The sequence below is a fragment of the Anomaloglossus baeobatrachus genome, chromosome 8 (assembly GCF_048569485.1).
Source record: "Anomaloglossus baeobatrachus isolate aAnoBae1 chromosome 8, aAnoBae1.hap1, whole genome shotgun sequence".
NCBI classification, from domain to species: Eukaryota; Metazoa; Chordata; class Amphibia; order Anura; family Aromobatidae; genus Anomaloglossus; species Anomaloglossus baeobatrachus.
In genome coordinates, this window is record NC_134360.1 from 31571050 (window position 1) to 31595602 (window position 24553).

Consider the following 24553-nt stretch of genomic DNA (forward strand, 5'->3'; position numbering starts at 1 on the left):
GGGGCCTTGATGCCGGCAGGGTGTGAAAATCTCTTGACCATATAATTAGTGTCATAAATGGTACAAGGGAGGTGAGGCCAATTGTACAAATTTTGCATTGAATAGAAAAAAAAAAAAAGAAAAAAAAAAACATTCTTCTCTGCCCCAGAATACTTGATTCTTCTCTCCTTACTATGTATACTTTTAAGGCGATGCTTAGTCTTTTATTAGCAAATGCTAACTATACGTTACAAGAATTTAAATCACGTCCCTTTCAAGATGCCACATTAAAAATAAAGGAGGCAGCTGAGGTTTTATTGATTCGGAACATATAAAAAAAAAAAGCCGGGGTTTTAAATTTAATTTTTAATTTATTTTTTTTTCATTGCGAATACAATGGACAGATAATCATCTCGACGTGATCAGCCAAACATCTTTACTTCTCTAAACTGTTAAAGATTTTAATTATACCGGCTTCGAAGAGCAGTGGTCTAATGAGGCAATAGACTCTAGAGAATGTAAGTGGCTAAGAAGTGTGAAATGAGGCTGATAGAATTTTTTTTCTTTTTTTTTTTTTTTATTCACCGTGGATATTTTGCATATCAAAGAGGAGTAAATTATTGCACGACAGACCAATAACCTTCCCCGCCTTTGGGAGAAAAGCTGCATTAACGAAAAAACAGTAGGCCCTTGCAAAAAAAAAATAAAAAAAATGTAAAATAAAAAATAAATTAAAAAATGGTGGTTTAATAAAATTTAAAAAAAAAATGTATCATTTTTTTTTTAATTTATTTGTCTGTTCTTGGCAATTAATAACAGCAGAGAGTATGACACCTATTAATATATTTGGTGATATAATAGTTTTGAAATGTATCATTTGGCTCCGGAGCCGTTTTGGTACCCCCCCCTCCCCCCTCTCTCGACTGACTCATCGCACATTTAAAAAATGCCAATTATATTTTGATAGATTTGGTACCAAATGAGTATTTAGCTATTAGACATATTCAATTATCACATGTCCTTTAAAATTAAACCCAGGAGACAAATTAAACAAAGAGAGAAAAAAAAAAGGTTACGGCTCAACCCCGTGTCCCGTTTTTGCGGAGTGTAGGCTATTATTTTCCCGCACCTTGCAAAGTGACAGTGTAGGATATATTTTTAGCAGTCGTACTTGACAGCACTGTCTACACACTAACAATTACTTCAGAACAGAGCTGACCCTTACTCCCCTGATTCTGCATTAAAACAATGGTGCATCCAATTGTCCTCTGATGCTAATATGTCGGTGTCTCTTGGCGTGTTTGCATTAAAGCGCGTAGAACCTTTTTTTTTTTGCACTGGTATTTAAAGGAAATGCATCTATTAATTAGCCAAGCACTCCTTTGCAATAGGAAATTGTAATATTCCTTTCCAGGCTAGTAATGCCTCTCAAGCGTTGCGAGGCACAAAGCCCCCTAAAATTCATCGTCTAATTAATTAATTCGCAAATTAATGCGCAGGCTGTAAATTCCAGCCACTCGCAGGATAATAGTCTACTCCCCTCCCTCCTTCTCTCATCCTGCGGGAGCTGATGTCAAGATAGATTTCTCCAACATCCGGGTCGGAATTTTAAAAGAAAGTATCAAAACAAACAAATATAATCAAATATAGATTTCTCCAAGATTCTGGGTGGGAACTTTAATAGAAAGTATCAAAATAGGATAAATAGAGTCAAAGATAGATTTCTCCAAGATTCCGGGTCGGAATTTTCAAAGAAAGTATCAAATGAATTCAAAGATAAGATTTCTCCAAGATTCCAGGTCGTAATTGTCAAAGAAAGTATCAAAATATAATAAACAAATTGACAGATAGATTTCTCCAAGATTCAGAGTTGGAATTTTCAAAGAAAGTATCAAAGAAATGCAAAGAGAGATTTCTCCAAGATTCCGGGTTTGAATTTTCAAAAAAAGTATCAAAATGTAATAGATAAATTCAAAGAGATTTCTCCAAGATTCCGGGTCGGAATTTTCAAAGAAAGTATCAAACAAATTCAAAGATAGATTTCTACAAGATTCCGGGTCAGAATTTTCTAAGAAAGTATCAAAATATAATAAATAAACAAGTTCAAAGTTAGATTGCCCCAAGAGTAAGGGTCGGAATGTTCAAAGAACATATCAAATAAATTCAAAAACAGATTTCTCCAAGATTCTAGGTTGGAATTTTCAAAGAAAGTATTAAATAAATTCCAAGATAGATTTCTCTAAGATTCCGGGTCGGAATTTTCAAAGAAAGTATCAAAATATAATAAACAAATAAACAAATTCAAACATAGATTTCTCCAAGATTCTGTGTTGGAATTTTCAAAGAAAGCATCAAATAAATTCAAAGATAGATTTCTACAAGATTCCGGATCAGAATTTTCAAAGAAAGTATCAAAATATAATAAATAAACAGATAAGTTCAAAGACAGATTGCCCCAAGATTAAGGGTCGGAAAGTTCAAGGAACATATCAAATAAATTCAAAAATAGATTTCTCCAAGATTCTAGGTTGGAATTTTCAAAGAAAATATCAAAGAAATTCAAAGATAGATTTCTCTAAGATTCCGGGTCGGAATTTTCAAAGAAAGTATCAAAATATAATAAACAAATAAACAAATTCAAAGATAAGATTTCCCCAAGAATTGGGTTTGGAATTTTAATAGAAAGTATCCAAATAAAATAAACAAATAAAAATCTAAGATGATTTCTCCAAGATTCCAGGTCGGAATGTTCAAAGATAGTATCAAAATAAAATAAACAAATAAAGTCAAAGATAGATTTCTCCAAGATTCCGGGTTGGAATTTTTAAAAAAAAAGTATCAAATAAATTCAAAGAGAGATGATTTCTCCAAGATTCCGGGTCGGAATTTTAAAAAAAAAGTATCAAATAAATTCAAAGAGAGATGATTTCTCCAAGATTCCGGGTCGGAATTTTCAAAGAAAGTATCAAATAAATTCAAAGAGAGATTTCTCCAAGATTCCGGGTCGGAATTTTCAAAGAAAGTATCAAAATAAAATAAACAAATAAATTCACAAATTCAGAATAAAAAGATTTGAACTCCCTCTAAGTAAAACAAGCCCTAATGCAATTGGATCTGAGTTTTTTTTATGTCCTAGATGGATTAGAAAAGAATCCGGATGTAAGAGAAAAAGAGGAATGGAAGGAGACATGTATACACTGCACTTGTCAATACTGATACTGATCACAAAATAATAAAATGGCGGACGCAACGGGGAAGTGACAAGAGAAGGTTGATGGATCTGTGAAAAAATAACGGTTAATCACCATGGAGAGTTTAGCAGGAGCGAGTGTAGTCTTCCTTCTCCGCTGCTGATACATGACTCGTAGCAAGACACTTTTTTTATTTCTGACATTTTATTAAATATTAGTCACCGGGATTTTTTTTTTTTGTTCCACCGCGATGTGTTTTCAGGACAGTTCAGTTCTCTTCATTATGAAGGAAAATGCGCTCTTCGGTTTTAAAAAATGTATGTTATGGGGACAGGTGACAGATTGCTCCTTGCAGAACTCAATTTCGCAAAACCTAAGTATCAGCGGCTCTTAGACAAACAAAGTCAACCTCGCTTTGTCCTTGTGTTTCCGGACCCAGGTGACCATGTTCAAACAAGCAGAAAGTTGATTTAACGCTCGTAATGACATCAGTTTCAAATTACTCTCCCCGGCCTGAGACTATCCATGTAGAGGAGATCGCTGACCCTAATTTGAGAAGGAACTAGCAATCAAATTCAAAGATTTTCTTATAAACCGCCCCATGTGTCTTTTAAAAGGGGCACTAAACCTCATAAAAGTCCAGCTGCTCATATCATTCACACATCTGGATGGAAATGCTCTCGCACATAGATATACATCAACAAGGGACTTGGAAATTTGGTGGACCATATTGCAAAGGTCCAAACTGGGCTTCCGGCTGCCGATAAACATCAAAAATTGGTTCCTGTGATTGCGTTATTGTAGCCCAATAAAGATGACAAACAATTTCCCTTTCTAACCGCTTAGACGCTATCATCGCTGTTGACCACCACATCTAAAGGGGTTTAGCTTCATTCTCAGTAGACATTGGTGGGAAAAAACAGCCGGCACCGGCCATGTATGTTGCGACAAAGGAGCATGAGCCCACTCAATGTCTACCAGTCAGATATGGAATGACTCAGGAGCATGAGCCCACCCAATACAAATACTCAATGTCTATAGGCCAAATATGGAGCAATTCAGAGCATGAGTCCACTCAATACAAACACTCAATGTCTATCGGCCAGGTGTGGAGCGACTCAGGAGCATGAGCCCAGTCAATATAAATACTCAATGTCTTTTGGCCAGGAATGGAGCGACTCAGACATCGAGTATATACTCATGCCTGGCCAGTAGACAATGATTATATATTGAGTGGCCAGATATGGAACAACTCCGGAGCATGAGCCCACTCAATATAATTACTCAATATGTACCAGTCACTAATGGAATGACTCAGGAGCATGAGTCCACAATGTAAATGCTCAGTGTCTACCGGCCAGTTGTGGAGCAACTTAGAGCATGAGTCCACTCAATAAAAATACTCAACGTCTATCGGCCAGGTATGGAACAACTCAGGAACATGAATCCACTCAATGTAAATGCTCAATGTCTACCGGCCAAGTATGGAACGACTCAGGAGCATGAGCCCACTCAATATAAAAACTCAATGTCTACCGGCCAGATCTGGTGCCACTCAGGAGCATGATCCCATTCAATATAAATACTCAATATCTACCGGCCAGGTATGGAACAACTCAGGAGCATGAGCCCACTAAATGTAAATACTTAGTATCTACCGGACAAGTATGGAACGACTCAGGAACATGAACCCACTCAATGTAAGTGCTAAATGTCTATGGGCCAAGTATGGAACGACTCAGGAGCATGAGCCCACTCAATTTAAATACTCAATGTCTATCAGCCAGGTATGGAACGACTCAGGAGTATGAGCCCACTCAATATAAATACTCAATGTCTATAGGTCAGTATGGAGTGACTCAGGAGTATGAGTCTACTCAATATAAATACTCAATGTCTATGGTACATATCCAGAAAATGTCTTGAGAATGAGGCCTGACCCTATAAATCAATATCCATATACCTGTCACATGTGCGGCTGCCATTGGCTGGAAGCCACTGGCTGTCAATAGAAGTAGTCAGCATGCAGACAAGGATTTTCAGGTCTTCCCAACAGTTCAAAATGTTAGTAACACGTGGAACAACAGATGGCATTCAAAAATCAAAATGGGTTTACAAGATCAGAAACAGCGCCACTCTTGTGCATGGGCAGGATGTGGTATTGCAGCTCAGACCAATTTACTTAAAGGGCTAATTCTATCTCAAAGTGATGGCACCTTGCGAGGACACAAGATCACTTTACGATCGTGGGGATCTGACTCCTGGGATCTCTATGATCCAAAAAAAGAAGATGATGCAGCGCTGATTCAGCAACGTGACGATGGTGAGGATCTCAATACCGATACCTAATTCTTAGGAATATTATATCGATGAGGTCCAACACACCCAAGGATACCAGGGCCTGTGCCAAAGGGAGGAAAACGATGTACAGAACCAGAGTAGTGGTCGTTCTCATTGAAGTGAATGGGAGCTGTGCTGTAGAAACCAAAAACATCCGCTACATGGTTTCTGCCCAGTGAATTGGATGCTACGGGTACTATGATATATGCACTGGTATCCTTCACACAGCGCGAGAGTAGCAGATGTATGTTCTGCACAGACTGAGTCTTTATCTATCATTAACTGGGAAAAATAGATTTATAAAAGGATCATTGAAAGCTCGGTGGTCTACAGATATTGCGCTCTTGTACATAGTGGAGACCGGAGCCTCGTAGAACAATCGCTCCGGCATGCTCATTCATCAATAGATGCATTACAGCATAAGGGAAATCAATAGCGGTATTTTACAGCCACATTATCCCGCACGGTGACACATCTCTTATTGGCTTATTGGCAAACAGCTGTAATTTGTAAGACACTGTTAGAACAAATTCTCTCCATTATAATAAATATGGCCATTGACATCAGTGCAACAAACTCAAAATGTAAGGGAGCCGTCAGCCTGAAACCAAAAATCTGTAGCGCAAGTCTGCTTTTTGCTTCATCTACTAGGCAATTCAGATATTACATGTAGAGTCACTTAAAGAGGACCCGTGACTTGCTAAAAAAAAACTAAGTCATCAAAATTCCCAAGCTCCCTTGATTCCGCCGTTCTTTTCCGTTTTTTGCTGCGTCGCTCCATTGCAGAGATATTCCCATTTGTTTCTTCTGATGCGCAGCATGTGAAATCTCTGCTTTGCAGTCCAACTGGGCGTTTCTTAAGCGTCTTCTCTGGAGGACGTGCGCCTTCATCGTTCCATCTCAGATGCTGCCAATCATCATAGCTCCGCAGCGTATGAGACTGATAAACCGATGGGCTAGATAGTATCTGGGAAGGAGGAGTAAAAGCAATAACCGCCAGAGAAGACTCTGAAGAAAAGCAAAGTTGGACTAAAAAGCAGAAATTTCACATGTTGCACCTCATTAGAGACAAATGTGAATATCTCTGCAATGGAGCGACGCAGCGAAAAATGACAAAGAGCCTCAGAATCAGGGGAGCTCAGGGATTTTTACAAGCCATCTAACTTTTTTTTAGCAATTGATATGTCCTCTTTAAGGGGAAGTTATCAACAGAAAGTAACTAGTGATGAGCGAGAACTGCAATGTTCGGGTGCTCAGCATTTGTAATGATCAGTTGATGCGTGAATTGAGCACCTGAGTATAATGGAAGTCAATGTGGGACAAGCACTTCCCAGAGAAATGTTCACGTTCCCCATTGACTTCCATTATACTCGGGTGCTCGAGTCGCGCCCATCTGACCATCAACTGCTTGTTGTGAGAACCACATCTATTTGTTTCTGGTATTGCAATTCTGCGCTATTCAAGTATGTGGAGTAGATAGTAATACAGCATATAACCTCTGCACAGTGCACCACCTCTGCACAGCGCACCACCTCGAACAACGTACAACCTCTGCACAGTTCACCACCTCTGCACAGCGCACCACCTCGAACAACGTACAACTTCTGCACAGCGCACACCTCGAACAACGTACAACCTCTGCACAGTTCACCACCTCTGCACAGTTCACCACCTCTGCACAGCGCACCACCTCGAACAACGTACAACCTCTGCACAGTTCACCACCTCTGCACAGCGCACCACCTCGAACAACGTACAACTTCTGCACAGTGCACACCTCGAACAACGTACAACCTCTGCACAGTTCACCACCTCTGCACAGCGCACCACCTCTAACAACGTACAACTTCTGCACAGCGCACCACCTCGAACAACGTACAACCTCTGCACAGTTCACCACCTCTGCACAGCGCACCCCCTCGAACAACGTATAACCTCTACGCAATGCACCACCTCTGCACAGCGTAACACCTCGAACAACGTACAACTTCTGCACAGTTCACCACCTCTGCACAGCGTACCACCTCTAACAACCTACAACCTCTGCACAGTGCACCACCTCGAATAACATACAACCTCTGCACAGTTCACCACCTCTGCACAGTGCACCACCTCGAACAACGTACAACTTCTGCACAGCGCACACCTCGAACAATGTACAACCTGTGCACAGTTCACCACCTCTGCACAGCGCACCACCTCTAACAACGTACAACCTCTGCACAGTTCACCACCTATGCACAGCGCACCACCTCGAACAACGTACAACCTCTGCACAGTGCACCACCTCGAACAACCTCTGCACAGTTCACCACCTCTGCACAGCGCACCACCTCGAACAACGTACAACCTCTGCACAGTTCACCACCTCTGCACAGTGCACCCCCTCGAACAACATATAACCTCTACGCAATGCACCACCTCTGCACAGCGTACCACCTCTAACAACGTACAACCTCTGCACAGTTCACCACCTATACACAGCGCACCACCTCGAACGTACAACCTCTGCACAGTGCACCACCTATACACAGCGCACCACCTCGAAAGTACAACCTCTGCACAGTGCACCACCTAGAACAACCTCTGCACAGTTCACCACCTCTACACAGCGCACCACCTCGAACAAAGTACAACCTCTGCACAGTGCGCCACCTCTGCACAGCGCACCAGATCTGTGTATCACCTTGGCGCAGCATGCAACCTTTGCACAGTACACAATCTCGGCCCAGCGCAACCTCTGCCCAGTGTGCAACCTCTGCACAGCGCACAGCCTCTGCATAGCGCACAGCATCTACACAGCGCACAACATCTACACAGCGCACAACCTTGGTTTTGTTTTCGGATGGGGCAATTCAAAGGGGGTTTGTACAGGAGTAGACAATCCCTTTAAGAAGGAGTTGTCAAACCCAGAAGACCACCTACGACTACTATAAAGACCTTTGATTTCACCCTGTGCACAGATTATTTCGGCCTTTCATAGCTTCGCAATCACAGTGTGCATTTTCCTGGTGCTCACAATCTTGTCCAATTCTCCGAGAAGCCAAAATTTATGAATGATGTAAAAAGCTATTTAAAATTTAGCACATGTCCTCTTACTTTACAGATAGAAATGAGCAAATCCATCACAGCTGCCAGCCAATTTGTGCCGAGAGCTCCCCGCTAATGCAAACCACCGTCCCCGTGTAGACCATGGGTCAGTTGTTCTTTGCGAGTCAACAAAAAAGAGCCACGTGTCCCCAATTTTTCCAGGATATGTGTAATTTTTGTTGAGTACTTAAAATAATCCAATAAAACCGTATCCTAATTTCCACCACGTGAAAAACCACAGAGGATGCCGGAGACGGAGGGTCTGTCATTTGGAACAATGGAGGGACCTATGGCAAAAATCAACGTATGCCCCCCAATCTTAGCAAGTGCTAAGGATGAACGGTCTTTGGTATCATCTACACTTTCCAACAACCATCTTTTAAAAGGGGTATTTTGACCAAATAAATGACCACCCATCCTTTAGATATTTGTTAGGTCGGTGCAGTTCCCGCCAATGGGTCCTCTATGACTTGCAAGAACTAGGTAATTGCAACCCTCTCTTCAGCCTGTCAATCCATTGATGGCCTTCAGAAGTGAAAATATGGAAAAGAGGGATCGTTAGAGGTCCTCACACCAACCTAACAATTGTTGTCTATCCAGTGGACCAAAATAACCCCTCAATCATTAGTTTGAACAATCCAAAGCATCCGATCAGCAGGACAGAGGATAGGTAAAGCCATGGGCACTTCCCTACTTGGAAGAAACACTAAATGATACCCATCAAGAGAACCCCAATTGGCCAAAATCAAAATGGTTAACGTTATCGTATTGTTCATGGGACCAAAATGGTTGGTTCCAACCAATGGAAACTTGGTCCATTGGGTGCATAAGGTTTTTGTTCTAAATATTAGTTCCAACTATCGCTCCCCATACTGATTGGACAAATGGCAACTGAACCAGGTCAGGAGCAGATTATCCCCCTTCAAAAACAATAGTATCAGACTTGTTGGATTTCATTAAACCAGTACTGGTGAGAGAAGCCCCTCTTCTTCCAACTCACGTCCATTCACGGGAGCCAGGAGTATCCGTTTATGGTGGCACCTTGAGGAAGAGAGATGAGCGGACTCATGAAAGTTCGGTTTGACGGGTGCAGCCAAACTTTAGATACAACTCGGTTTGGGACCCAAAATTAACCTGAACCCCAATGGAAGTCACTAATTGGGCAGCCCAGCTCTACGCCAACATGCAGCCAGCCATAAACAGATCTTTTCCAGGGCGGAGGAGTTTTTCTATTTCTTTTTTTTTTGGATGCACGCTACAGTCAATCATGCTGTTCTTGGTCCAAGTGTGAGCAGATCAGACACTGCAAGCAGCTCGCAGTGGGCTGAACACCGAACGTACCCAAGCACAGCAAAAGTAGTTTGCGGTCATGTGGTGTTCAGGTCCAAACTCCTTAGGTATAATGGTGAAGTCAGGCTCTGTTCACACTGCAGAGCCTGACAGGCAACATGATGTCTCCTAGTTATTCAGCCAAAGCTGGTCGTCTGCTGTTTCATGTGCTCTGTTCCTCAGTCCTGCAGACGTTAAATACTTTTGACCTGGTGAACTCTGCTAGGAGTTCAGGTTGCTAATTACCAATCACAGCCATCTCCTCCCGATATAAGATTCTGGACCTTGCTAAACAGTGCCGATTATAGCTTCAACATAGCTCCAGCGATTCCGGTCTTTATGGTGATCTGTAGTTGCGATTTTGAATGGTGTGAAAGTTCCCCTGTTGTGTGTTTACTTACTTCCTATTTCTTTATTCCCCTGTACACATATAGTCTCTCCTCTGTGTTTGAGTGCAATGTGTACGAGTTTCCGTTCTCCCTTGTCTGTGTTGTTTCTGTGGGGTTTAATTACTGTGTTTTCAGCCCGCCTCAAAGGTGGGAGATAGGGGGAGTAAGATCAGGGCTTAGATAGGAGTCAAGGTCACACTGGGGGCTCAGACTTGGCTACCATCAACCCTACCTCCAAGATAAGGGACAGCATGGGTTCTCAAATCTGAGGGTCAGTCTAGGAGCCTCTGTTCTGTCATTTCATACCCCAGTGACATTTGCATACGTAAAGCATCCGCACTCTAAATTTGTTTCTTACGTACGAACACTGGACCTTGGGTTTGCTCATCTCTACTGATCAATGGCTGGTTTGGCAAAGAGTTGTTTCAACTGTTCCACATGGACAACACAAAATCAAATATTGTAGAATAATAGACACTGCTTCAGATAACGGTGACCCAAGAGTCAATGACTGGTGACTTATGACAAGCAACCTGCTGTCTCCTAATTGTTCAGCCAGAGTCGGGCATTGGCTGTTTCATGTGCTCTGTTCCTCAGTCCTGCAGGAGTAAATTTCCGTTGACCTGGTGAACTCTGCTAGGAGCTCAGGTTGCTAATTACCAATCACAGCCACCTCCTCCTGACTTATCTCCGGAGAGAATAAAAGGATTGAGCATGTTGAAATTCGACATGCTCAATCTTTAATACCTGCAACATCTGCCATTGGCCAATCATGGTGAATTTGACAAGTTTGGCCAATATTTATCTAAGCCTTAAAAACTCTATAATATAAAGACCCCTCATCAATTTCTGGCATCCGATTGCTCAGTATAGGCTTCATTACCAGTTGTGTTAAACAACGAAATCCTACCGGTGTTCCCACCATCCGGCAGAAGACCATCAAGCAGCTTCAGACTGTCAAGCAACACAATTAAGGAATAAAAAAAGCTCTTAAGTTGTACCAACCTTGCGCGAGAGGTTGCAGTGGAAGGGCGGGCTGTCCGGGTTGGATTGAAAGGAGACCTTGACGCTGCAGAGTCAAGAGGTGCTGCTGCTGCAGCTGTTGCATTTGTAGAATCTGTTGTTGAAAGGCCAACTGCTGCGTCGCCACTTGCTGCTGCTGCTGTTATAAAAGGAAGCAGAAAATTAAACATGTAAGAGGTCTGCGTTCTGCGCGCTGCTGTAGAGATCCCGAGATCAATGGGGGACTTTCAATTCAAAGTGCCTCTGTTTATCTAGGTTACGCTTCTATAGAGTGTAGACGCGTCTAATCTAGATTATTCTGCCGTTTTGAGCAACGGAGAGGGGTAGACCTTTGGCAACCCAGCTGTCATCGAATTGAAGCTCCCAACATGATCGGCAACAGCCCAGAGATGACGGAGAAGACAGAACTATGGGGATTACGGCTCAGGAAAGCTATGGCATACATAGATATACTGCAACGGTTTACATTTATACACAATTATAGACAATTTAGTTACCAAATCACTTTTTAAGGTGTAGGATTGGTGAATGCGCGACAATTACGTGCATGACTAGTCACCTACCGATATGCCAAACCCGCCAACTTTGCTACAAGGAGATTCCGGAACAAAATGCCGATTTTTTAAATTTGTATCAACAAATCCCCATCCCAACCAGTTACACCCTACTTGCGCTCCCTAGGGATATGGGGATCCCACATAAATAGACCGTTATTGGCTGAGACGATGGTTTGGCCAATTGTTTGGCCAATCTCTCCGAATAAAGGATCTGTGCACCCTACGAGAGACTCCTCTGGCAGCAGCATATCTTGCCGAGAATAAATGGATTGATGGAAGGCTAAAATTCGAATATGCTGGATCTTCTGGTAGAGACATGTCTTATCGAGAATAAATGGATCGGCAGGCTAAAATCCAAATATGCCAGATCCTCTGGTAGTGGCATGTCTTGCCGAGAATAAATGGATTGATGGAAGGCTAAAATCCGAATATGCCGGATTCTCTGGTAGAGACATGTCTGATCGAGAATAAAGGGGGCTTTACACGCTGCGACATCAGTAACGATATATCGTCGGGGTCACGTCGTTAGTGACTTCACATCCGGCGCAGTTACCGACATCGCAGCATGTAACGCAAATGAGCAACGATCAACAAGCACAAAAACGTCAAAAATCGTTGCTCGTTGTCACGACGTTCATTTCCATAATATCGCTGCAGCGACAGGTACGATGTTGTTTGTCGTACTTGCGGCATCACACATCGCTATGTGTGACGCCGCTGGAGCGACAAACATCTCCTTACCTGCGTCCACCGGAAAAGGAGGAAGGAAGGAGGTGGGCGGGATGTTCCGGCCGCTCATCTCCTCCCCTCCTTTTCTATTGGGCAGAGGTTCAGTGACGCTGCTGTGACGCTGAACGAACCGCCCCCTTAGAAAGGAGGCGGATCGCCAGTCACAGCAACGTCGCAGAACAGGTATGTGCGTATGACGCTGCCGTAGCTATAATGTTCGCTACGGCAGCGATAAACACATATCGGCCCTACGATAGGGGCGGGTGCCATCGCGCTCGACATCGCCTAGCATCGGCTAGTGATGTCACAGCTTGTAAAGCCCGCTTAAATGGATCGGAAGGCTAAAATCAGAATATTCAGGCTCTGCTAATAACTAAGTAGACTGCTGAAAAGTCTTCCTGAAAGAAGGAAGTTAGAGGCTATAAAAGCCCTAGTGGCCAGTGTGAAAATTGCAAGATTGGTGAAACCTGTATTATCAACAAAGAGGTATTTTACCTATCATGATAATTCAGGCTCTGCTGATAAGTAGACTGCTGAAAATCCTTCCTAAAATAAGTTAGAGACTATAAAAGCCCTAGTGGCCACTGTGAAAACTGCAAGACTGGTGCATCCAGTGTTATCAGCATTGAAGTATTACCTTTTATGATAATTCAGGCTCTGCTGATAAGTAGACTGCCGAAAACTCTTCCCGAAAGAAGGAAGTTAGAGGCTATAAAAGCCATAGTGGCCAGTGTGAAAATTGCAAGATTGGCAGCTCCTGTGTTATCAGCATAGAAGTATTACCTGTTATGATAATCCTGTCTCTGCTGATAAATAGACTGCTGAAAACTCTTCCTAAAAGAAGTTAGAGGCTATAAAAGCCATAGTGGCCAGTGTGAAAATTGTAAGATTGGTGAAACCTGTATTATCAGCAAAAAAGTATTTTACCTGTCATGATAATTCAGGCTCTGCTGATACGTAGCCTCCTGCAAACTCTTCCAGAGAGCAGGTCATGAGAAACTATAAAAGCCCTAATGGCCAGTGTGAAAATGGCAATATTGGTGGCTCCTGTGTTACCAGCATAGAAGTATTACCTGTTATGATAATCCTGCCTCTGCTGATAAGTAGCATGCTGAAAACTCTTCCTAAAAGAAGTTAGAGGCTATAAAAGCCATAGTGGCCAGTGTGAAAATTGCAATATTGGTGGCTTTGGTGATATCAGCATAGAAGTATTACCTGTAATGATAATCCTGTCTCGGCTGATAAATAGCCTGCTGAAAAGTAGAGACTATAAAAGCCCTAGTGGCCAGTGTGAAAATTGCAAGACTGGTCGATCGAGTGTAATCAGCATAGTGGTGTTGTCTATCATGATAATCATGCCTCTGCTGATAAGTAGCCTTCTGAAAAGTAGAGACTATAAAAGCCCTAGTGGCCAGTGTGAAAATTGCAAGATTAAGGGCTTCTGTATTACCAGCATAGAAGTATTACCTGTCATGATAATTCAGACTGTGCTGATAAGTAGACTGCTGAAAAGTAGAGACTATGGCCAGTGTGAAAATTCCAAGATTCCAAATTTTATATTTATAATTACAAAAAAAAAACCTGCCACATTTGTTTAAAAAACAAACATAAAACAAGACATCATTTATTGATGATCGCTTCTTGTTAACTTCCCAAGGTTGGAAAACTCTAGCTTGTAGGAGAAAGAATATGCCCATCTTAAAGACACAGCTCATCTTCAATAAGGCGGAAAAAGTCTCATAAGTGTAAAGTGGTCTTGAAATATTAAGGTGCAATGCGAAATTTATCCGAATCAATAATTACCGTGCGCAATAAGTAAAAAAGCTTTAAGGTGAATATTAATAATCCAGGTGAAGTGGAAGTGAACCATTTTTTTTATTTTTTATTTTTTTTTATTTTTTTGGCCTCTATCTTGTTCTTACCAAACGCCCCCTTTACCCTTCTAAAACTAATACATAAAAAAAAAAAATAAAAAAAAAATAAAAATCCTATAACCGGTTACTTTGAAATCATTAATTATATTCAGCGCAAGAGACGGAGCTGCCTGTCTCCGCTGGGATTCGAACCGTGAACCTTGGAGGTGTTAAGTGAACACGCTGCTTTTCTCAGCACACCGCCCGAGATGCTTTTAAGTACTCTGTTTATCACTTCTGACATAAATAAATGAGAAAAAAATCAGACCTTTGAAGAAGAAAAACTTCATCTAATATTGTTAATTAGCCATGACAAACGATGAAATAACATTGTAAATCTTTCATAGAAACAGCGACTCGATTTTAATTACACACATTCATAATTTAGCAAACAACATCTTACTTGAGCGGGAGAGTACAGCTACTCCGGGCTCCAGACCGACGCAACCACCACCGCTACCTACACTTTCCATTCTCCTCCGGTTTTTTGCCTCTTTCCCTTTGTTCGTCTGTTCTTTGCAGACCCAAGGAGATAACTATCTTTCTAAAGTTATTTATCGCACAATGGGAGGATGACAAAAAAAAAACAAAAAACTTTTGTTGTCTCAAACATCAACACGTTGCGCCAAATGTCGGGCTTTCTTATTTTCTTTTTTTTCCCATTGTGCCAACCATAAAAAAAAAAGAAAAGAAAAACTCGCAACATAATAATACTGTAGATTTCCTCCGTAATTATTCCGGGAGATTGAGAGATAAGGTTTGTGCATTTGTACAATAAATAGAAGGAAATTATCTAATATCCCCGATCTGCTGGGAATAATATCAAGGTGGAGAGATCTTATACACTCCACGCAGATCTGCCGGGAGAAAGTAGATTAACTGTTTAGAGGACGTCTGGAGAGTTTCGAAGGTGACTCAAAAAGTAGATTTTGGAAGACGATTCGAAAAGTAGATTGTGGAAGGTGACTCGAAAAGTAGATTTTGGAGGGTGACTCGAAAAGTAGATTTTGGAAGACGACTCGAAAAAGAGATTTTGGAAGACGACTCGAAAAGTAGATTTTGGAAGACGACTCGAAAAGTAGATTTTGGAAGACGACTCAAAAAGTAGATTTTGGAAGACAACTCGAAAAGTAGATCTTGGAAGACGACTCAAAAAGTAGAATTTGGAAGACGACTCAAAAAGTAGATTTTGGAAGACGACTCAAAAAGTAGATTTTGGAAGACGACTCAAAAAGTAGATTTTGGAAGGTGACTCGAAAAGTAGATTTTGCAAGGTGACTCGAAAAGTAGATTTTGCAAGGTGACTCTAAAAGTAGATTGTGGAAGGTGACTCGAAAAGTAGACTGTGGAAGGTAACTCGAAAAGTAGATTTTGGAAGGTAACTCGAAAAGTAGATTTTGAAAGGTAACTCGAAAAGTAGATTTTGGAAGGTGACTCGAAAAGTAGACTGTGGAAGGTAACTCGAAAAGTAGATTGTGGAAGGTGACTCGAAAAGTAGATTGTGGTAGGTGACTCGAAAAGTAGATTGTGGAAGGTAACTCGAAAAGTAGATTTTGGAAGGTGACTCGAAAAGTAGATTGTGGAAGGTAACTCGAAAAGTAGATTTTGGAAGGTGACTCGAAAAGTAGATTTTGAAAGGTGACTCGAAAAGTAGATTTTGGAAGGCGTCTCGAAAAGTAGATTTTGGAAGACGACTCGAAAAGTAGATTTTGGAAGACGACTCGAAAAGTAGATTTTGGAAGACTTAAAGAGGAATCATGTTTTGATTGTCTTAAGTAGTTGGTAAAAAACATTTGTTTGTTTACTGAACAGCGCCACTCTTGTCTACAGGTTAAGTCTGGTATTACGAAAAAAAAAAGACTGATTGCACATCCTACCTTTCTGATGTGAACAGGTGTAGACTGAACATGAAACGTAGTAACAAAAAGGAAATAGTTGCACTCTGTAGTGCTAAGATATGTGGAACAATGAATATGGGAATATAGACTTGCATTACTGCTATGAAATACATGCAAAAATTGAGATACTTAGCGCACAAAAATGGCCAGCTTTATGTGAGCCCAACAGTAAACGGTAAGGCAACCTCATTTTGCTGGGTTCCTGCCTACTCTAATGCCTCTCTTTGGGTTAAAAAACCCTACAATTTATCGGCAGATAGGAACCTGCAAATGGTGACAGTAGCACTCTGTAAATTGCCTTAACGTTGGCTGCAACAAGACCAGGCCCTGCTTCAGATGGATATGCCTCCGAGGCCACACATCCATCTGAAATGTATCGCAGTGCAGAGACCCGCAAACAGAAGCCGGCAGCTTTCATTGGTGTCCCCTTGACTGAGTTGGAGCATGTCAATGACGTCATACACTGCCTTAGCACGGACACCAATGGAAGATTTTGGCCACTGCGAACTGGCTATAGATGAGGACGCCACACGGCATGGGAGCCGGTGAAGTGGTGACTGCAGTATATAATATTTGTGGGACAGTATATACCAGGAGGGGCCCAGGAGAGGAACATATATACCAGGAGGAAACAGTATATATCAGGAGGGGCCCAGGAGAGGAACATATATACCAGGAGGGAACAGTATATATCAGAAGGGGCCCAGGAGAGGAATATATATACCAGCAAGTGGACAGTATATACCAGGAGGGGGACAGTATATACCAGGATGGGGGACATATTTCCTAGGATGGGGGACGTAATAGGATGGGGGGCATATATACCAGAAGAGAAACATATATACCAGCAAGGGGATAGTATATTCCAGGAAGGGGACAGTATATACCATTAGGAGCCCAGACGACAAACATATTTACCAGGAGTAGGCAGTATATACCAGGAGAGGCCCAGGAGGGGACAGTATATACCAGAAAGGGGACAGTACATACCAGGATGGGGGACATATTTACTAGAAGGGGGATATTATAGGATGGGAGACATATATACCAGGATGGGGGACATATTTACCAGGAAGGAGCCCAGGGTGGGAGACACGAAAACAGGATGGGGCACACTACAACATATTGGGGGGAGGGCAACTCTTGTGTCTATGTATACATACATATACATGCATCTAACCAACATGCGGGGATGTGGGGGGCAAGATCCAAATTTTTAACCCAGGGCCCCTCAAACTCTAGTTACACCACTGTGTCCACCCATCTGAATCTGGACTAGAAGTTCCCAACAAACTCCATAGACGCGAGGCTCGTGAAGTCCTCCCTATAAACTCTTCTGTCTGATCCTATCAAATAGGGTCGGACATCATTGGAGACTCTTGTACATTTCAATGGAGCTGAATAAATAGTCCTAAACCCAGCTGCTTACAAACCGCGCAGCCATGGAAAGGACTAAGTTAATTCCGAGGCGGCTACTTGAAAACAAGTGTATAAAATGTAATAAGAGGCACATATGACAAATGGGGAGTGAGCGCGGGAGACAATTTGGGTCACTGACACGATAAGGATGATGTATGGATCTATAAATGTATATGTATTGCACTTTATAAACACTTCCATTGTCTTAGGAGGACAACATTCACATGTAAATTGGAAGAACCAAAACCGCTAATCTTTTTTTCGAAGCTGCAGATCACAATTCTCCGGTAGATCGGGCAGTTTCCAGCTTCCGTAGAGCAGAACGTAGAAGCTGAGATTTATGGAGTATTCCAATGGGATGGAAAATTAGAATGGAAATTTGCAAAATATCAGACCTGGACATCTATGGCCACTGATGACACCATTCCCGGATGCTTTAAGAAGAGTTTGTAGTGATGCGAATCTAATTCATACGGTTGGGTATTGACTCTAGAAGAACATATGATGTTCTCCAACACCAAACGGTGTCTAATGCTACCTACACAATATTTATCTTTTCCCGTACTGTCTGGATGTCAAGTGGATAGGTGCTAATTGTTAGATCAGTTTGGGTTCTACTGCTGGGACCCCACTAATTCCCATACTAAGGGACTTATTCCCCCCTGGATATGAGATCATGGACAGGAGGAGTGGAAAGGATCAGGTTGGCAAAGCGGAAATTATCAGAGGGTTGCGCTCACGGAAAGGAGGAGATCTGGAAAGTTGAAGCGAGGTTTATATTTTCACTCCAACGCGTTTCAGCACCGGATTGGTAAAAAATGCAAAGGGATCAATTTTCCGTACATTTTTCTTCACGAATCATTCAAAGTCTGAAGCCAAGATAGCCAAGCTCAGCGCTATGCTCAACTCTATACCAAAGGCTTATAATAGAGAGAATTGGCACACAAGTGTAAAACTGATCCATCCAATCCCCCCCGGAAGCAGTCTTGGGGAAAAGGAAGAATGGGTGTAGACAAGTCTCAAATTATGGGGATCAGTAGGGACCAGGAGCGATGTAATTTAAGTAGACCGGATTCATCTTTTAAAAAGGGACGGCCAAAAGAAAGATATGTAATGAATGGAATAAGTTTTACAATGCGGACCAGGATAAGAGAAAACTTTAAAACGCACCGGTCACCAAAAGTGACCATGTTGCTCTAATTTAAGTCCACTGTTCTGCTGAGTATTCAACTTTTTGTTTTTTATTTGAAATCCACCATGTTTCCAAAGATACAGGCCTTCTTACAGTATTTAATGGTAATTTATATGGTCTTTTCAAAGGGGCAGAGCTAACTGGATCCTCTGGGGCGTGTCTTTAGGCTGCACTATATTATTACCCCATGAGCAACAGCACCATGAAATTAAAAAGGCCCATATCTCTGGAAAATTAAACCATGGAATTCTCACAGGAATGGCGGGAAATAAAACAGGGGCAAAGACTAATTATCCTGCCTTGGATTTGATTTGGCGGCCTCCTGTGCTGTGGTCCGTATCCCCTCTCCACTGAGCCACAATCAGTTTTGATTGTTGCCCTGGTTCTGAACACTTTGTCTCTGTGTAGACACTTTGTGTGTTCATTACCTTTCTGCCAACAAGTGTTTCCTACCCTGTAGTTTAGTCTGCCCTATCGCCTGGTGGGTGCAACTATTTAAAGCCTTCCTGGGCTTCTATTTCCCGCTGGTGATATTTCTGAAGTGGACCCTGCATAGAACCACAGCCTTTTGGTCTAGTGTTTCTCCTGGAAGATTATAACTTTAGGTTTACATTATGTTACTCTACACTTTCCCCCAGGTTCTTAAGAAGGTTCATGGAACCCTCGATGGCCACTTAGGAAGCAAAGATCTGAGTGGTCATTCAGTTTGGGACTTTCAGTCTGCACAGGGACTGTGCAACTGGGACTTCTAGTCTGTACAAGAAACTGGCGGATCAGGTGTAGCAGTTTTATGTAAGACTTTATTTTACATTATTTCGCTTTAGTGCTCATAACAACAGCACTCTCTTAGCACCATGGCTAATATTACCACCAACATAAACCAGACTAAGCTGCATTATTGGACTAAATCCAAACGTCTGTATATTACGACCTGAGTACGGAGCGTGATGCATGAACTGGCCGGAAGTGTCCTGACCCAAACTTCCCAACGTGAATCTTTATAGCAGAAACGTTCTCCATAATCCTTCTCAAAAAATGTGAAACTTCTCAAAGACACTATGATTATCCAAAAACTCAAGTGTGAAAACATCCTTAGAGTCTAAAGAAAAGAGTGCCACAGCTTCTGGAAAAAAAAGCAGGAACCCTCATTTTATACAATTCTCTCAAATCTAAGCCCATTTATAGTTGATACTGTAAGTAAAAATGGATGAAGATGGAGGTCGCCATCACTATGAGAAAATTCCAGCCATGTAGGATTTTTTTTCTACTGTTACTTTCTAGGATTTCACGGATTTGTCAGGATTGTCTTTGATCATGAAGCTACAGTCTATAAAGCTATTGTAGCATCCGATCCCGATGCGGTATCCCTGTATGCTCCTATTCCCAGGCCCCAGTGGGGCCGCTGCAATCCTCACTTACCGGTAGTGCCATGCACCCTGTTCTTTCCCCGGGATCTGCCGCGGCATCCTCCTGAATCCAGAACACCCGCACGCCTTCTGGGAGTGCTCGAAAGGTGCACGTACGGCCATGCTCCTTTCTTAAAGTCTCGGCGTCCCATTATCCAGAAGTGATCCCTGAGGTCACCCAATACCTGAAAGATATTTAAGTCTACCTCCCCTTAGGGGAGGCGCCTGAGCAACGTTGCCTATTCATTAGTTTGTTGCTAGTTCTCAGGTGCAATTATGCTACTGTGTCTAGTACTGCTTGCCGTGTCCTAGTTCCATTTCTGTGTTTCTAACCTGTGTCTTATCTTAGAGCTTGCTTACTACACCACCTCTGTGCGGACACGTCTGAGCCACCACCTTTGTGCTGCCATGTCTGAGCCACCACCTCTGTGCTACCAAGTGTTAGCCACCACCTCTGTGCTACGTCTAAGCCACCGCCTCCATGCTGCCACGACTGAGCCACCACCTCCGTGCTGCCAAGTCTGAGCCACTACCTCCGTGCTGCCACATCTGAGTCACCACCTCCATGTTGCCAGTTCTAAGCTACCGCCTCCGTGCTGCCACTTCTAAGCCACCACCTCTGTGATGCCACATTTGAGCCACCACCTTCGTACTGCCACATTTGAGTCACCGCCTCCGTGCTGCCAGTTCTGAGCTACCGCCTCCGTGCTGCCACATCTGAGCCACCGCCTCCGTCCTGCCACATCTGAGCCACCGCCTCCGTGCTGCCACATCTGAGCCACTGCCTCCGTGCTGCCACATCTGAGCCACCGTCTCTATGCTGTCAAGTCTGAGCTACCACCTCCGTGCTGTCAAGTCTGAGCTACCACCTTCATCCTGCCACATCCGAGCACACGAGCGCCGTACATCAGAGACTCTCCAGTCCGTCAGAGCCAACTCCACTGGTCCGGGCTGTCGTGCATGTAGGCCCCGGGGGCTGCGTCTGACAATCCTGTATAGGGGTTCGCTACAGGTTAGCTCCTACCAGGTGAGTCCGGTATACGGCCCAGTGGGTCCACTCCGACACGCTTGCTACCCCTCAGCGACCATAAAAGCTACAGCCTATAAAGCTACAGCCTATAAAGCTACAGCCTATAAAGCTACAGCCTATAAGTTGGTAATGTATAAAATCGATACTATGTAAACAGTTGGTGCTATATTCTAATAATGATAAATACTGAGCACATTTTGGAGGAGAACAGGGACTCTGAAATGATCACTCGTCTGCTATCTGCACTGAGGTTAATACCGGCTTTCCACATTACAGAAAGGCAGGATATAAAAGTATACAGGACGCATTGTCCGTGAAAGTTTAGAGGAATCTATGTTGCCAAACTGCGCTCCCCACCCAGTTACCAAACACAGGATACAAGGTTTTCTGTTTACTTCTCACAATTGAATGCTCACAAAAAAGGTCTGCGCGGCTCTGTTGACAGGTCAGTAGCCAGTGTTAAAATACTGAAATATCCTGATAAAACTTGCAGCTCTGCTCCCCTCCCTTAAGCGCCTGTCAAAGGTCTGTTTTCCTTTCTTGGGTTACTCCCTACTGCCTAACATAAACTGTCATATTGCGAGAGGACAATGTGGCGGGTTATTCTTTGTTTTCTGATAACCTAGGTTGGGCGATTTCTATTTCATGCCGACACTGTACTTTTCAAAGGGACGACCTTCTTAAAGGGGGGTGAATTTCAGAACTTCTTAAGGGGAATGTATCACCTAATATCACCTTTTTTTATTCTGTATGGGGGCGGTCGTACTGCTTGAACGTCTGCTCTACTTTGTATAGTAATACGTTAAAGGACAGCCATGGAGCATAAGAACTGTCAGAATTCAATGAGTCCTCTCCAGACTTTGGAAAACAGTTACAGGCATGCTCTATGACCTGTGCAGGGAGGGGGAGAAGGTGAGCTGTGAGATCACGGTTTCGTGAATGATGAATCTTGTGCCATCTCTATATACGGGTGATCAAAAGTGATCTATTTTTTTTTTTTTACCAAATACAAATAACGACATGAAAATATATGGGGGGAAAAAAAACCCAGCAATTAATAAAAATATATTTAGTATTATCAATATTATTTAACGGCCTTCAGCTGGATTTCGAGCCATTGCAACTTGATGGATGAACACTCTAGGGCTTCTCAGCCTAGATAGGTCCACCAGGGTCTTCTCTGCCTAGATTAGTCTACCAGGGTCTTCTCCACCTACATGGGTCCACCAGGGTCTTCTCTGCTTAGATTAATCTACCAGGGTCTTCTCCACCTACATGGGTCCACCAGGGTCTTCTCTACTTAGATAGATCCACCAGGGTCTTCTCTGCATAGATAGATCCACCAGGGTCTTCTCTGCATAGATAGACCCACCAGGGTCTTCTCTGTGTAGATAGATCCACCAGGGTCTTCTCTGCGTAGATAAATCCACCAGGGTCTTCTTCACCGAAATAGGTTTACTAGGCTCTTCTCCGACTAGATAAGACCAACAAGGGTCTTCTTCACCTAGGTAGGTTCACCCAGGTCTTTTCCACCTAAATAGGTCCAACTAGGGTCCTCTTCACCTAGATGGCTCCACCAGGGTCTTCGCCGCCATTATCGTGATAGTATCAAGCTATCGGGTTGCTGATCTTCCTCTTCATCTTGTTCCTTCTATTCTTCTGACCATGATGTCCTTCTCCAGTGATTGCTCTCTTCATGTGTGTCCAAAGTATGAAACTCATAGCTTGGTGATTCTTGCTTCAAGTGACATGTCTGGCTTGATTTGTTCAAAAATTGATTTTTGTTCTTGCCGTCCATGGTATTGATAACATCCTACTCCAGCACCATACTTCAAGGAGTTGATTCTTCTTCTGTCTCATTTCTTCATCTTCCAGGTTTCACAACCATATGTTACTACAGAAAAGACCAGACTATGTTCGAGCCAAGACCAGACTATGTATGAGCTGAGTCCCCAGTGAAATGTTCCTCAATTTGAGGACCTTGTCCAGTGACTTCATTGTTGATTTGCTCGTAGCTATTCTCCTAACGATTTGGGGTGTCGTCACTTCATCTTATATTTAAAATGAAAACCTGATTTAAACAATACGTTGTTTTTGAATTATACATTTTAAGAGTAGTTAAAGAGGATTGTACCAAGTTTGGATAGAGCATAAATATCCAACAGCTATTGGATCGGCATTTAAAAATGAACATGTTTGACCACCTATTCGAGGAGAGTCAGGAGTAGAGATCAGTGAACACGTGGAAGTTTGGTTCGGTGGGTGCAACTGGAATTTAGATAAAGTTCGGTTTGGGACCCGGACTTGACCTGACCCAATGGAAGTCACTAATTGGGCAGTTCAGGTCTCCACCCACATGCAGCCAGATATGAACAGATCTCTTCCGTGGCAGGTGAGTATGGTTTTGTCCATTTTTTTTTTGCTTGGTGCACACTACATCCGATCATGCTGTTATTACCCACAGTGCAAGCCGATCAAACACTGCAAGCGGGTCGCACTGGGCTGAGCACCAAGAATATCCGGGCACAGTGATGTTCGCGGAAGTGGTTTGCATATGTGATCCCCCCGAACTCTGAACCCAAACTCTGTTTTTTTGCAAAGTCTGTGTTTGGTATGAACACCGAACCTTGGGTTGGATCATCTCTATTCAGGCCCCTATTCACATTCACAGCCAAAGTCAATAGAATTGTCCTACTTTGTGTTAATGGGGTGTAGGCCTAACATCTCAAAGGTCTTCACAAGCAAAAAAAATATCTCAATGAACCACATAACATATGAATAGAGTAGTCATCTAGGAAAGAAGGAATTGTGAGTCTCCATCCTACTGGGTAAACCGGGCCAGAAATTAAAAATGCAAGAGAACTGCATATTTAACAATGGAGGTCAAGGAAAGGAGACCTGAAGCACACGGCTAATTGGACGAGCAGCCTCACAGCCAAATAACAAACCTAGACCCTAATTATCAACTACGACAGCAGCAGGTTTTCCCCATAGCTCGGTACCGTCTTCTCGTACTCCTAGCTGATTCATCTTACTGTAAATACACAATGCTAGGATGGAAGCCATCC

General features: G+C 42.7%; 1 protein-coding gene across 3 annotated transcripts in view; it reads right to left on the minus strand.

Moving 5' to 3' along the window:
- The window catches only part of FOXP1 (forkhead box P1), a 918681-nt gene that overhangs the window by 117445 nt on the left and 776683 nt on the right, over positions 1-24553 (minus strand). For all 3 annotated transcript variants that reach the window (XM_075321416.1, XM_075321417.1, XM_075321418.1), the window contains one exon: positions 11324-11480. In XM_075321416.1, the coding sequence (XP_075177531.1) occupies positions 11324-11480 (157 nt within the window). The remainder of the gene's footprint in view (positions 1-11323; positions 11481-24553) is intronic.